The sequence below is a fragment of the Doryrhamphus excisus genome, linkage group LG21 (genome assembly GCF_037039965.1).
Source record: "Doryrhamphus excisus strain RoL-2023G ecotype Guam linkage group LG21, RoL_Dexc_Guam_v1.1, whole genome shotgun sequence".
NCBI lineage: Eukaryota > Metazoa > Chordata > Actinopteri > Syngnathiformes > Syngnathidae > Doryrhamphus > Doryrhamphus excisus.
This window is the reverse complement of record NC_136377.1, coordinates 5,844,671-5,861,386: the sequence shown is the minus strand read 5'-3', so window position 1 is coordinate 5,861,386 and position 16,716 is coordinate 5,844,671. Positions and strand designations below refer to the sequence as shown.

The window sequence follows — 16,716 nt, the reverse complement described above, 5'->3', positions numbered from 1 at the left end:
GTACAAAATAAATACTTCAAATAGAAATCGATGATTTTGGGGCATGATGTCAACATCTGGCGTTCTTCCTTTTGCATAATGAAGCATTAAATGTGTCCGGTTGTATGCCGCCATATGCCGTTGTGTAGCACAGTCATGCCACTATGATGTCATTGGCTGTTCCGGCATACAAATGGAATGTTTGCAGATCTGCAAGAAAGATGTGAGACCACGCTGAAGACTGATGGGCAATAGGGGATTAAGCCTCCGTTCTCACCTCTGCGTTCAATTACTCGCTCTGCTTGGTGAGCCATCGAGCCCGCGGTCCTGCTGGCATGGGTCCTTTGAGGCATCCATAGGCGGGGAATCAATTTCTGACAGCAGCTGTGCGGGTTGGTTCATGTTGTTGTTTGGCTAGCATCTGTATCTTCGACCGTTTAGAGGATGAGATGATTGGAGACCAGCGAGCAGAGAACCTAAGTCTTCCCAAGCGGTGGTAGAAGCTGGTTATGTCCTGACTTCCTGTCCTCTCTGTGTGCCTGATGGGTTACGCCCGACACCCCACATGAGCGATCACTTTGCCCTGTGAGGACCCGCCAGGTAGATGCAGCGCTGGGATCCACGCCTCCCGGACGAGTGCCAGATAATCTCCTATCTTGCCATTTTCAAAAATGTCAGAGATTATTCCTGTCAGTTCCTGTCTTCTGCTTCACAACAAACCATGACTGGCCTGTCGGATGCGACAGATGATTACCCGAATCAATTTCAGACTTTAATTTTTGGATCTCATTCTTATTTAGCAAATTTGCAAAAAAAAAATTTTGCAAAAAATGATAGAACAAACAATATGCATTTTATTCTGCTAAAACCTCCTCCTAAAACCCCAAATAATATTTGACTATCCAACAGGTTAATACACAATGGCATACTACCGTATTTTCCGGACTATAAGTCGGAATTTTTTTTGCATAGGTTGGCTGTTCCTGCGACTTATACTCCGGAGCGACTTATAGTCAAGAAAACACGGAAATCGACTGAAAAACAAATCGTTACCGTTCAAATACCGTATTTTCTGGACGATAAGTCGCACTTCTTTAATGGGTTGGCTGTTCCTGCGACTTATACTCCAGAGCGACTTATGTATGCTTTTTCTACCTAATTATGCATTTTTGGCCTTGTGCGACTTATACTCCGGAGCATCTTGTAGTCAAGAAAATACGGTAATCGACTGAAAAACGAATCGTTACCGTCCAAATACCGTATTTTCTGGACCGTAAGTCTCACTTTTTTCATAGGTTGGTTGTTCCTGCGACTTATACTCCAGAGCGACTTATGTATGTTTTTTTCTACCTAAGTATGCCTTTTTGGCCTTGTGCAACTTATACTCTGGAGCGACTTATAGTCCAGAAAATACGAGAATCGACTGAAAAAAAGAATCGTTACTGTCCAAATTTCCGGACTATAAGTCGCACTTTTTTTCATAGGTTGGCTGTTCCTGCGACTTATACTCCAGAGCGACTTATAAATGAAAAAAGTGTGGGGGGGCACAAATAATTGAGAACTACTGGTCTAAACAATGCAGGTGGTGCCTATCATTTACATGAATGGGTTAACAAACATCTTCATCGTAGTCATTTTAAATGATGTACTTATTTATTAAGTGTTTATATAGTTTATATCGTATTACTTGGCCAATAAAGCTCATTCTGATTCTAGAAGTAACAGAACTTAGGGGTGATATATTTTTTTTTTAAAGAGCCATGTAGAAATGTTGTGATCCAACAAACAACAGTTTTAATACATTTGCATTTCTAAAGCGAGAAGGATTAAAAAAACATGGATACAGAAAGAAAGCGAAACAGAAAGCAAAGACAAAAACTTGGCTATTTTGCCGAAATAATTACAACTTCACATTTCCCTTTGTTTTTAAACATGAACTTAATATATTTGTTTTTAAAAATACAGTTAAAACAAGCACAACACAACAAGTTAACATCACTAGAATGCTAAGTCTAAAATTACTGTGTTCAACCAGAATGAATAATAATTATTTTTACATGAAAATATGATCATATTACAGCTCCTCCCACATCACCGTCTATAGTTGACTTTGAGGTATTTAACTTGCTGTAAATATCGCCGTTCCTGTATGTCATGTGGACATAAAATGCAGTCACAATTGATTAAAAATGCGCTTTTTCACCAACGTTTCTAAAAAAGTTATGATAAAATACAAAATGTTTCACATTCCTAAAATAAATAACTGAAAAATAAAGTGACATGAAACATTCCATACTGTTCCTGGGTCAGAATCTTCACATAGCAAGTGACTTTCTGGACTGTTGTGCATCAGTTTATGGTTGCAAATGACACAAATAAAATAACGCACTCAAACGCACATTCACACAAATCTTGTCGAAATCCATTCCTTCTCAAAATTTCATCAGAAATGGTAAAAACGCCACGATGAAGAGACAGGTGTGTAAGTGTACGCCCATCGCCGATCCGCTGCCGTCTTGAACTGCTCTTGGTCCTATGAGAAGGACAAAGAAAGTAAATCCATATAAACAAGGTTCATTGTGTTATCGGAATATGAGGATTATTTTTTTTATCTTCTGGCAACAATTATTTCCTGGCAATCATTTTTGTCATATACGGACTAATGAGGTTTATTCTTCGACTGTTGAGGGTCAAGGATGAAGTGGGACCTATCCCACGAACAAATAACCATCCTCACTCGCATGCAGACGTTTATAGTCTCGAAATGAACAAATCTATATAAACACAACCCTTAATGGAGGGGAAGTCATGTGACTATCCCAGGATATGGCAGTGTGGTCCTAGCTGGCTAATTTCCGAAATCTTATATTCTTTTGGAATGTGGGAGGAAACCGGAGTACCCGGAGAAAACCCACGCATGCACAGGGAGAACATGCAAACTCTACACAGAGATGGCTGAGGGTGGAATTGAACCCTGGTCTCCTAGCTGTGAGGTCTGTGCGCTAACCACTTGACCGTGCCGACTGAAATCTTATATTTTGCTATTAAATATAACCCATTTAACAAATTTAAAGGCACCAAAATCAAGTCAAACCTGGGTTTTCGTACCCGCTACTTTGTGTGTGAAGCAATTTTTGACAAAATGTTTTCCCACCCATTGCGGGTAACGAGCTAGTCCGTTTGCCTATGCATCATTCCGTGGAATCGAGTGAATGGATTATACACTGACAGCCAATGGAAATTGGTAGATCGTATTTTTAAAGTGTTGCCTGTCCCATTCAAATCGTATCCGGCATCGAATCGTGGTCAGGATGTTTGCAGGAAAAGGCCTCCATACAAGGAGGTTGACTTCCCACAAGCATCGACACAAAGTGGGGCTGCTGATCCAAGGGGTTGTTCCTGCCGGATCAGTGAAACTGGTCCTGTCGGTGTTGCAACTGGTCGTAGTTTGCAACCTCCACGATACGCAGTACCCAGGGACGTTGCTCACGTGATGCCGTTCACTGGACTAACAATGCTGGCCTTTTTTTGGGCCTTGAAAATAGGCCTCTAAAGCCAAATCGCTAGGAACTATCGTGTATGCAAACATCATTACAGCAAAGGAGGTTGCGTTTGAAACGGTGGAAAAGGACTAAGGACTAAAAGTTCTTCCGAAGTTGGACTGTCCATGCTGACACCCACTGAGTATTGCGCGATTACAACCCTCCTACAAATACAAATATGCATACATTCCTACCTCAAAGTATTTTTTATAAGTTCTGTTGAAGGGCTGCCTTCCAAAAACATACATGATTAGCGACTTTAAATTGATCTGATTGCAAAATATTATCTCGATGTGCCCTTGCGATTTTGCTGGCTAGCGACCAATCCAGTGTGTATCCGTTTACATAAAGTCAGCTGGGATAGGGGGCTTAAGAACATTTTTAGGGGGGCTAAAAATGGCCGAATGACACTAGTTGGTCCCCAGCATACTCCTGCGAGGAAACGCAGCATTGGAAATGGATGCACGGAAGTTCTGTTCCGACTTGTAATGTTTATTTTGAGCTCCATAGTTCCCTAAGATGCGTCTATCTAATTAACCCCAAACAGCGGATCATCCATAATCCTGCAAATTGGAATTAGCGTTATTGTTCAGTCCAATTCAAAACATAAACATTTGTGTTTTTGTTGTTTTAATTCGGTGGTACACTAGTAATAACAACATGGGGAAGACCATTTAGGTCCATGGAATTCAATTAAAATGTGTTGATTAATCCTTGAAGGATAGCTAAAAGGCACTAAGTCGAGACAAACACACAAATACAAGCATGATGTTATTCAAAGATGATGAATACTTACATTGGTGAGAGGATGCAAACAATCAAAATGAAGTCATGCCACACAGCAAGTTGGTTCATTTGGCAAAGGAGAAAGATGAAACACAATCAGAAGAAGAGATGGAATCGACCATTTTCACAAATATCATACTGTTTAACTAATTTTGTGAAAATGGCTGAGTGTGTCATGAGGTGGCATGCTGTTAAGTAATATATCCAACACGTCTGTGCGGAATACTAACCTTGCAATAGCGTTGAGCTAGTGGGTTCAATTACCACTACAAACAGGGGACAAAACAAACACACACGGACAATAACACAAGGGAAACAAGAAAAGCGCTTCTGAGATGAGGGCCGTGACCGGAACGTCTCCATGATGTTGGCTAAGATCCATAAACGAGTACCCAAATACTACACAGTGCAAAAAATAGGTCAGTGAGAGTGTTTTTTACGAGTGCATCATAAATCTGAATTTGGCTTTCAGTTGTTAGTCAGGCCTTATTTCACTCGGCGAAAAATGAGCCTCATTGATCAAGAGTTCTTAGCCTTTCAAGAGGGGCGTTTTCCCCCCCAAATATTGTGGCAGAGCCACGATTCTGAATGCACGGCCACACAAACTCTTGACATTGTTATTTTTGTTTTTCTTCATTTTTTTCCCCCACAGAAAACACATTTAATTCATAATAATAATAATAATGAATTAGATAGAGTGTCTTGCCCAGGGACACAATAGTAGCCAGGTTTTTTTCCTTTTTCTAAATGACTTTTCCGAAAACATCGTATCCATGGAAAGGAATATTCTAATCTGGTGTCTACATGTGCCGCTATAATCAAACAGAATAGTCAATAGGGCACGCCCATTAAATCGTAAACATCAACATCATGTGATACCGGTTTCCCCGAGTTTTTTGGGAAATGCTAACTGAAGAGAACCAGGGAGGGTTCTGGAGCTGAATCAAATCTAATAAGGACAACAGTCATTTAAAAAATATATATCAATCCAAAAATATATATCAAGTAAACAGGAGCGCTTGGAAGACTTCAAAAATAAACAATACTTTTTGTTAGTCTATAATAGAATCCCCACAAATGTACTGTATTCATCACCAGCGTGCTTATGTATGTTGGAGTTTTAATAATAGGACAGTACCAATTAGCCTCCTGACAGCTTTAGTGATACTGACTGACAATGACCTTCCGAAATGACCATATTAGTTCATCAGACATGTGACTTATTGCTAGTTAACGCTGAAATACGAGGACTGAATACAAAAAATCGACACAAATATAAACTAGATACAGAACCAATTAACCTCCTGACAACTTTAGTGATACTGACTGAAAATGAGCCTCCGAAATGACCATCTTAGTTCATCAGACATGTGACTTATTGCTTGTTAATGCTGAAATATGATGACTGAATAAAAAAAATCTACACAAATATAAACTAAATACAGACCCATTTAGCCTGCTGACAGCTTTAGTGATACTGACTGAAAATGAGCTCTCGAAATGACCGTATTAGTTCATCAGATATGTGACTTATTGCTTGTTAATGCTGAAATACGATGACTGAATAAAAAAAAAATCTATACAAATATAAACTAGATACAGAACCAATTAGCCTCCTGACAACTTTAGTGATACTGACTGAAAATGAGCTTCCGAAATGACCATATTAGTTCATCATGTGACTTATTGCTTGTTAACGCTGAAATACGATGACTGAATAAAAAAAATCTACACAAATATAAACTAGATACAGAACCAATTAGCCTCCTGACAGCTTTAGTGATACTGACTGAAAATGACCTTCCGAAATGACCATATGAGTTCATCAGACATGTGACTTATTTCTTGTTAATGCTGAAATATGATGACTGAATAAAAACAATATATACAAATATTAACTAGATACAGATTTTTGCTTGAATGTACTAATAGTAAACATTCAAATGTACTCACCGTACATAAGGAAGCTAGTATAAGAGCTCCCGAGTTTGTTGATGGCAACACAAGTGTAGTTACCATAGTCTCCGTCAGACACATTAAAAAACGTCAGTCTGGAGAGCGATCCGGTGCTCACAATTTCAATACCGTCCAAACCATTGGAGATTCTGATGGAAAAATAAAATATACGAGTTAACATTCATGACTAATTCCGAGCAAAGTGCAACTCAATCGCAATCAACAAAGCCATCACCTTCTGTCGTCTTTATACCACTCAAAGTCGGCCTCGGGCACCGCATCCGCCTCACACTCCAACACTCCCCTCTGGCCCGGAGTCACACCGACATCTCTTCCATCAGACACAGTTGGCGCATCTTCAAGCAAAACGTACAAACAAGGAGGTCAACACATGGCACCGATTGCTAAAGGATCACTTTAGCAGATGAATTTTAAGCATAACCGTAATAACTGACAAGGAAATATTCTTATTTTTCTTATGTGTGAAGGAAAAATGAAGTATTTGACGTATTCACAATACTTTTAATGAACCTTCCATTTGGTGTGTAAGTCTGATTCTCATAATTGGAAATTAACACACACGTAAGGGGAGGTGAGATGTATTTAACAATAAATGTAAAATATTTTAAAATAATTTAAAATGTATTGAAAATAAAAATAAAAATAAAAATAAAAATAAAAATAAAAATAAAAATAAAAATAAAAATAAAAATAAAAATAAAAATAAAAATAAAAATAAAAATAAAAATAAAAATAAAAATAAAAATGTGGTCCTGGAGGCGTTTATTATGGAGGATTATTGTGGAGGATTTCATTCCCAATAGAAGCTGAAAGTGTAAGATAAGGTCCATTTAAAAAATAAAAATAAAAAAAAATAAAAAAATAAAAATAAAAATAAAAATAAAAATAAAAATAAAAATAAAAATAAAAATAAAAATAAAAATAAAAATAAAAATGTGGTCCTGGAGGCGTTTATTATGGAGGATTATTGTGGAGGATTTCATTCCCACTAGAAGCTGAAAGTGTAGGATAAGGTCCATGCAATTAATTGCATGTACAGCTGAATAGGTTTAAAATTAAATTTTAATGGCAAAAAAAAGTTTTAAGAGCTCCTTTGGGTGTTTATCTGATCCTGCAGGAAGCTATATTCTGCTCCAAAATGTCTGAGGGACGTTGTGAGTTAAAATCAAGCCGGTTTTAGGACAATTAAAATGCATGGGTTCTTATGGGCACGCCTCAGGCACTGGTAAAAAAAAAAAAGCAGGTGGCAATGACATTCAGCAAATGGCAGCAACCACGTGTGTTTTTGCGTGGATGAACGCAGCGGACTCACAGTTGACAGTGATGTCTACAGTCTGGGTATCCGTGTCAATATCGTTGACAGCTGTACATTCGTACGTCCCTGCTCTCTGTCTGGAGATAAATGGGATTTCCAGGTAATCATCGTCTGTTGCCAGGTCCCCTACACACCAGGTGTGAGAGAGGAAATGGTCATTCAGAAAGTGTGACAAGACAACAGCTGTGGCTCCAAGTATCGTTTTTACGCTCCGTGTCCTTGCATGTCCTCTGGGGAAGTAACTGCTGCAATGATGCTGCGCGTGACATATTGATGACCCGGGGATGCAAACTTTGGGCACAATGCACATTAAAAAACAGGAACACGTGCTGCAATAATAACGTAGGGGAACGCTGGAGTTAGTTAGAATTGGGAAACATGTTGACGAACAAATAATTCATTGAAAAAAACCACATCATTTTACCAACGTGACCCAAAAAATATATTACCACGGTAAACAAATGCAGCAAAATAACCTTTTATTCAGCCACAGCAAAGTACACCTGTCAGGCATCAGGGGATGCCGTTGATTGTTGCCAACTTCTAAAGCCCTTTGAGACTCTTTTGTGATTAAAGGCTATATAAATAAACTTGACTTGACTTGACTTGGAACACTGCCTATATTCCGACAGCAAAAATTCACAAGAGGAAACCAAATGTAGAGACATTTACACAATTCCCCCCCCCAAAATAAATAAATAAATTAATTAATATTAAAATTAAAATTGAATATATATATATATATATATATATATATAATTATTATATGTATATATTATTATATATAATTATAATAATATTATGAAATATATATAAAATTATATACATATATATTTTATACAAAATATTTATATAATATATATATATATTTTAATATAAAATATACATAATATATATAAATAAATAAATATACATATAAAATAAATTATAAATAACATATGTATAACATTTATAATATATAATAACACATATATATGTTATTTATTTTATTACATACAAATTTTATTTTTATAAATATTTTATATATAAAATAAATAATATATATGTATTATATATATGTTTTATTATATATATATATTTTTAAAAATATATATATATATACATTTTAATTTTTTTTAAGGTTCTGAGAAATCACAAAAAATTGTGACAAAATCTCTACATTTGGTACATATATATATATATTGTTTTGTTTTGTTTTTTGAAGGTTCCAAGAACTCACAAAAAATTGTGAAAATGTATCTACATTTGGTACAGAAACCGCAGTACCCAGAGAAAAATCCATGCATGCACGGGTAGAACATGTGCAAACTCCACACAGAGAAGGCCAAGGGTGGAATTGAACTCTAGTCTCTTAGCTGTGAGGCCTGCGTGCTAACCACTTGGCCCCGTTGTGCAGCACAAATCATCAATCAATAACATCCCAAAATTTCTGTGGTCTTAAACTTTGTGATCCAACAGTGCAAAATGTAAAAATGTACATTCTTGCAATGTTTCAACCGGTCCTAAAACGTTGCTCAGGAGTCTAAACGGTCTTTATGGACGGGACATCCCGGGAGTCTCCTTCGAGAGAGAACCAATGAAGCGTTTACTTTCCAGGTAAGCGTAGACAACAACAATAATGCAAGCCAGACTGCTGTGAGTTTTATTAGGTTAGAAATAAACGGTCTGAATGGGGGTTGTAAAAAGAAACGGAATATTCAGTCTTAAGTTGTTAAAATGTGATATTGTGTTGCTGCAGCAAAGCGTTACGGTTAAAGATAAATTCAGACTAAACAGGCTTTTAAGGTGGGTCAGGAATTCCATTCCAATCTTGATTCCAGATTATGTGGCGCTGCCATATTGATTATTCGTGTAACTACTATTACTTCAGCTCAAGGACAATATGCAATAGTAACCCGGCTCCTCCGTGATAAATAATGGAAGACAATGTTTCTTTAATACGGAAATTGAATTGATAACGAATGGTTTGATGGGCCAGATGGGAAGAGTTGGCCCATGACACGTTCCGTCTTCCCTGCTGTTCATTCCGAGATTAGTTTTTGTTAGAATCATCTTCCCTTTGTCACCAAAGCTGAATATTCAACTATAGCTGACTCAGCAGTAGCGCCCCACACGATTAGTTGACTTCTTCGATGTAATCGACCATGAAACTTATTCGACTGCGTTTTTTTTTTTTTTTTTTTTTTTAGTCGACGCATCATTTTACAGTTGACTGCCCAAATATTTTGCTCTCCCGTCTTAAACGGTTCATTGTAATTCACCTCCACACTAGTCTGTGCTGGCAGGTGAGTCGGAATCGAATATGGTGTTGATTCAGACCAGTCCACTGAGGCCAAAAGCTTCAAAACTGTTAATTAAGAAATCATTGCTGTTTTGTGGTTGACTATGGACTATTATTTGTTTTTTAAAAAATGAATATTTAAGCTATTTTTATGTATTTTGTGAGTGTTTACCGCGCACGACTCACAGCTAGGAGACCCGAGTTCAATTCCACTCTCGACTATCTCTGTGTGGAGTTTGCATGTTCTCCCCCGTCCGGTTTCCTCCCACATTCCAAAAACATGCTAGGTTAATTAGCGACTCCAAATTGTCCATAGGTACGAATGTGAGTGTGAATGATTGTTTGTCTATATGTGCCCTGTGATTGGCTGGCCACCAGTCCAGGTTGTACCCCGTCTCTCGTCCGATGACAGCTGGGATAGGCTCCAGCAACCCCCCGAGACCCTCGTGAGGATAAGCGGTAGAGAATTAATGAATGAAAAAGACGTAATATGTTGTACAATAACTCCAAATAAAAGTCCCTAATAAAGAAGGGCCACTACAGTAGCCATAAAACCCAACTCTGAACCCCCACCGGAACACATGAACATAAGTGGTATTTATGGATTACCGTATTTTCTGGACTATAAGTCACGCCGGAGTATAAATCGTAAAGGCCAAAAATGCATAATTAGGTAGAAAAAAACATCTTGCAAGTCGCATTTTTTGCGGGTAATTTATTTTACGTTTATGTTTTATTAAACATGAACAGAAAAGGTGTCCAGTGTTTATGTAACATAAACAGTTTTTTCATTTATAAGTCGCTCTGGAGTATAAGTCGCAGGAACAGCCAACCTATGAAAAAAAGTGCGACTTGTAGTCCGGAAAATACGGTATTTGGACGGTAACGATTCTTTTTTCAGTCAATTATCGTATTTTCTGGAGTATAAGTCGCTCCGCAGTATAAGTCGCACAAGGAAAAAAACGCATAATTAGGTAGAAAAAAACATACATAAGTCGCACTGGAGTATAAGTCACATTTTTTGCGGGTAATTTATTTTACAAAACTACTTGACCAAAACAGACATTACGTCCTCTTGGAAGGCAAGTTCTAACAATAAAAGAATAGAGAACAGGCTGAATAGGTGTAAGATATGCTAACACAATGGTTATTCAGCTACACAACAAATAAACATGAACACAAAAGGTGTCCAGTGTTTATGTAACATAAACACTTTTTTCGCTCTGGAGTATAAGTCGCAGGAACAGCCAACCTATGAAAAAAAGTGTGACTTATAGTCCGGAAAATACAGTATTTGGACGGTAACGATTTTTTTTTCAGTCGATTACCGTATTTTCTGGACTATAAGTCGCTCCGGAGTATAAGTCACACAAGACCAAAAATGCATACTTAGATAAAAAAAAAAAAACATACATAAGTCACACTGTAGTATAAGTCGCATTTTTTGCGGGTAATCTATTTTATAAACTACTTAACCAAAACAGACATTACGTCCTCTTGGAAGGCAAGTTCTAACAATAAAAGAATAGAGAACAGGCTGAATAGATGTAAGATATGCTAACACAATGGTTATTCAGCTACACTAAAAAGTATAAGTCGCAGTATAAGGAATATAAGTCGCAGGAACAGCCAACCTACAAAAAAAGTGCGACTTATAGTCCGAAAAAATACGGTTACTAATTTTATAATACTATATTGTGTCGGGTAAGACAATTGTACAGGTGACTATAGGAGTATCATTTCATGTCTGTAGGGCTCTAATAATATTAAAATCTATATTTGCAAGGTCAAAGGACTACCAAAATATTCCATTTATAAATAAGGAATCCGACTTTGAGGAAATTAAACAGGCTACTTTGACTCTGGCAGTAATGTATTAAAGAACGGGTAAATTAGGCGAAAGATTAATCGTTAGTGGCAGAACTAGGATCCAGAGTTATTAGATCTTGATATTATGGTTTTTTTTTACAAATCTGGGAAGTTAATTTGGAGGGAAAGAAGTCGACAATATACAAACAACACAAACGAAAACACCCGATTTTTAAAAGCCTGTTGAGCGTGGACAGATTTCAACACCAAGATTTAGTTTCAGTCTTGAAATAAAGCTGAATAAATCAATAAGTACAACTAACTCAATTTTAGTCGTACATGCCGTGCCTCGCCACTGTGTGAAATGGATTAGTCTCCACACTGTGGAGCTGCATTCATCCGGCCATTTACAGCCGTCCACTTATGCAAATGAATGCGTCAATTCCAAAAAGGACTAGCCATAATTACGTTGAAATGCTACATGAATAAGGACAGGTATAATAATAAAGAAATTGTCAAGATGATGTAATATTTACCAGAAGATGAGATGCGTTTCCAGCTGATGAAAGGCTCCGGTTTTCCGATGGCTTGGCACGTCAGCGTGACATTGGAGCCTTCATTGACCACAATATCTCTTGACAGATCGAGGATTTTTGGTGGCACTGTGAGAAAAAAAACTTTGAATCAAATATTAAGAGGACAATAGGATTTTAAATATATGTGAATATTATTGTTTAATTGCGTGTATTTTGTACAAATTTACAAGATGAATGACTGACATCTATGCAATTATTATATCTTCTGCCCTCAATTTAACATAATTAGCATTGCTAACAAGCTAGCGCTAAACATGAGCTGTTCCGTGCATGTGTAGGGTCTGCATCACAATTTCTACGTCACGTCACAGCCTTAACATTTGAGTCTCTAGGGGTGAAGGTTCACCACTTTAACATGTGGCAAACATTTTGCCATTTGTGGATAATGGCTCTCACTGTGGTTGGCTGGAGTCCCAAAGTTTTACAAACGGCTTCATAAAAATTTCCAAACTGATAGATTACAATTACCGTATTTTTTGGACTATAAGTCACACTGGAGTATAAGTCGCATTTTTTTGCGGGGAATTTATTTTACAAACTACTTGGACTTAGAAGGTTCTAAGAATAAAATTTTAATTTTATCTCATACGTTTGCCAAATCACTACTTTCGAAATGGTGACAAAACCAGTACTAAAACCGGAACTAAATTTGAAACACTTATATGCTAGGACTAAAGGACAAAAGGACTAAAATCTAAAATCTAAAATCTAAAATCTAAAATCTAAAATCTAAAAAATAATAGACAAACAAAAAACAACAAAAAAAAGAAACAAACTGTATTAGGAAAGCAGGAAGTGAACAAATGTAACATTTACTGATTGTAAAAGTACCAGATGGAGGGGTAGGATTTAATAAGTTTTGCTTCTTCCTACTCCTTTTGGTCATGTGGAACTGTGAACTGATTATGTGATGCATTCAATTGTAATCTGATGTATGTTCAAATGAAATAAAACCATTACCATTACCAATTATGTGTATAAAATATATAGTCTGGCCCCCTTGTCAATTGTGTTAAATCAATACGACCCGCAAAAAGTTTGCCCAACCCTGGTATCTTTATTTTTCATTATACCTTTCCCTTTTATGCGTTCAAGGTAATACTTTGGATAAACAAAATAATTTTTGCTCTGTTTTTCCAAATGAACCCATCACATTTACTATTAAAAAAAAGCTACAATTCATATTAACTAAAGGACTTCAAACTCCATTGCTCCATTGTTACCTTGGACGAGGACGTGTATTACGGTGGTTGTTGGGCGACTGCTGGTCTGGACCGCACAAACATACTGCCCCTCATCTGTCATCTCCACGTTTTCAATCTTGATGGTAAACTCCTCTTGATTAAGTGTCACCAGACTCACCCTTGGATCCACCGACCATTTTTCATCTCCGGCGTATAGTATACTTGACCGATTTAGCCATGCTGTATGTGTGACAATGTCCCCCTGGGCACACCTATGGAAGAAATAAATAGATAATTCAAGTCAGAGCAGTAATTTATGTGTTACAGTTAATCTACATTCAAGGTGTTTTTTTTTTTTTTATTGAGGAAAATAATGAAGTCATAAAGTCTCCTTTCATTGCCTACAGACACTCACGCTAACTAATTGAAAAATGTTAAATGTTTGCCTGTTTGGGCAAGAAATGAACCAGGGATAAGAGACTAATCAGCGAGGTCAGTAAAACATACTTTCCCTGCAAGTCTGCTTTAAAAGCACAACACCAAGCGAAACTGAAACTGTAGCCCGTTTCACACTGCCAATTAAAGCCTGAAATGTTGGCTTTTTTTTTTTTTTCCTGTGTTGGTCAGAAAAAAAAAATAAATAAAAGCACAAACACGGAATGGGAGGGCCAAAGTCAATCCTCCAATTTGCTGGCTTCGCCGCTAGTATCAGCGGTAAAAAAAAAAAAAAAAAAAAGTTATCCTGCCGTGCGGAGAAGACAAGTTGGACACCCAAGACTTACTTTTCTATTAGTAGTAATTGTTGTTATGTAACAAGACCTGGTGTGGACGTCACCTCGCATCTAATTATTATAATGTGATGCTGGATTCAGAGCAAAGAATTTGGTTGGGTATAATTTGAATTTTATCTGATACCGGTGCCAAATTGATACTTTCGAAATGTCGAAATAGTGACCAAACCGGTACTTAAAACAAAAAAGAAAATAGACAAATATTGTGATATGCAGATTGAACAGAATAGATCTATGTAAATATGAGTAAAATGACAACAAATCGCGTGCAATTGTGTGTAAAACATGCAAAAAAATGTTTGCACCCTTCCTGATTTGAGTCTCTGGGGTGAAAGTTCACCACTTTTCCATGTTTTTTGCCATTTGTGGATAATGGCTCTCACTGTGGTTGGCTGGAGTCCCAAAATTTTACAAATGGCTTCATAAACTTTTCCAAACTGATAGATCTCAATTACCGTATTTTCTGGACTATAAGTCGCACTGGAGTATAAGTCGTATTTTTTGCAGGTAATTTATTTTACAAGGTACTTGAACTTAGAAGGCAAGTTCTAACAATAAAATTTTAATTTTAATTTTATCTGATACGGTTGCCAAATCACTACTTTTGAAATGGTGACAAAACCGGTACTAAAACCGGAACTAAATTCGAAACACTTATATGCACCTCACAGCCTTAACATTTGAGTCTCTGGGGTGAAGGTTCACCACTTTTCTATGTTTTCGACATTTGTGCATAATGGCTCTCACTGTGGTTGGCTGGAGTCCCAAATTTTTACAAACAGCTTCATAAACTTTTCCAAACTGATAGATCTCAATTACCGTATTTTTTGGCTGGAGTATAAGTCGCACAAGGCCAAAAATTCATAATTAGGTAGAAAAAAAACATACATAAGACGAACTGGACTATAAGTCGCATTTTTTGTGGATAATTTATTTTATTTTAAATAGAATATAAATAAATTTAAAAAATAAATATATAAAATGTATAAACAATATATTAAAATACATGAATAAATGAAGAAATAAGTACAATCACATATGAGGTTGTTTAAGGTGGAATTAAACGATAAGGACAAGTAAAAAGGAAGTGGAAAATGCCACCTGGACCCCCAGAGATTTGTACATGACAAAGCTTTTGATTCGGTTGTGATGGCCTAAATGTGACTCCAACTGATTTAACCAAAATGCTTAAAAATAGTAGCAACAAAACATCCACTCAAAAGCGGCACCAGAAAGATTCCATTTATGCTGTCACAGCTTGTGTTACGGCATCAGTCACTTCCACTACAGTGACTCCAGCAGGGTCAGCGCCATCCTTGGGGTATTTGCAGTGTTGGGGCATGGGGGGGGGTAGCGTCAAATGAAGTGTCCTTGTTTGACTTTGACTTTTTAAAACATATGAGAGTCAGGCTTGTCCTTAAATGATGACAAAGTTGATCTACAGAATTTTTATTTTGCTTAAATTAAGCATTTTCAATAAGTGATGTTACTGTAATGTTTCATAAGACACAAAAGCCAGAAATGATCTCCAAAACAACAGCTTTTTATTGCAAGTTTGAATGATCTCCAAACGGGGACAATAAACCTGAATCAAAGTAACCAACGGCAAAATTAAATCCATCACTTCCTGTCCGCCACTCACTCCATCTGCTCCTCTGGAGAGCACATTTATAGCAGTACAAACAAACATTGTATTCATGTCTTTTATGGCTTATTTTCTGTGATTGTGTCTGTATATTGAGTAATGGTAATGGTTTAATTTCATTTGAACATGCATCAGATTACAATTGAATGCATCACATAATCAGTTCACAGTTCCACATGTCCAAAAGGAGTAGGAAGAAGCAAAGTTTATTAAATCCTACCCCTCCATTTGGTACTTTTACAATCATAACTGTTACATTTGTTCACTTCCTGCTTTCCTAATATAGTTTAAGTTTGTTTTTTTTTTGTTTTTTTGTTTGTTGATTTTTGATTTTAATTTTTTGTCACATACCAAAGTACGAGGTGATATGACCATACAATGACATAATTGGTACTATATCAGCAAGTTTAAGTATTTGTGATTTTTGAAATTGTAGGCGGCATTATGAATTATTCTTACTGGCCTTTTTTGCAGTAAATTTAGCGAGTGAAGATTGCTTTTATAGTTATTACCCCATATTTCCACACAGTAAGTAAGATATGGTAGAACCAGAGAGCAATAAAGAGTGTGGAGTGATTTCTGATTGAGAACAAATTTTGCTTTGTTCAATATTGAAATATTTCTAGCCACCTTATGTTTTATATTTGTAATATGAGGTTTCCAGATAAGAGTGTAACTTTCGGGGTATTAGTTCGCGTATAGAAGGCTCTAATTTAAAAAAAAAACAACATATTTAATAAGTGAAAATAACTGACAGATTTCTGTGAAAACATACGAAGGCAAACTGTAGATTTACACAGGTTGGGTAACT

The 16,716-nt window shown here is 36.7% G+C and overlaps 1 protein-coding gene across 5 annotated transcripts in view; it reads right to left on the bottom strand.

The window, feature by feature from the left end:
* Positions 1–807: 807 nt before the first annotated feature.
* ntm (neurotrimin) overlaps positions 808–16,716 on the bottom strand; it is a 135,130-nt gene continuing 119,221 nt past the window's right edge. For 2 of the 5 annotated variants that reach the window (XM_058087471.2, XM_058087470.2), the window contains 7 exons: positions 13,509–13,741; positions 12,226–12,351; positions 7,597–7,725; positions 6,499–6,619; positions 6,261–6,412; positions 4,538–4,573; positions 808–2,512 (listed from right to left, as the gene is read on the bottom strand). In XM_058087471.2, the coding sequence (XP_057943454.2) occupies positions 2,412–2,512; positions 4,538–4,573; positions 6,261–6,412; positions 6,499–6,619; positions 7,597–7,725; positions 12,226–12,351; positions 13,509–13,741 (898 nt within the window). In that variant the 3' untranslated portion in view covers positions 808–2,411. The remainder of the gene's footprint in view (positions 2,513–4,537; positions 4,574–6,260; positions 6,413–6,498; positions 6,620–7,596; positions 7,726–12,225; positions 12,352–13,508; positions 13,742–16,716) is intronic. The other 3 variants (XM_078787619.1, XM_058087472.2, XM_058087473.2) reach the window with 3 other exon arrangements.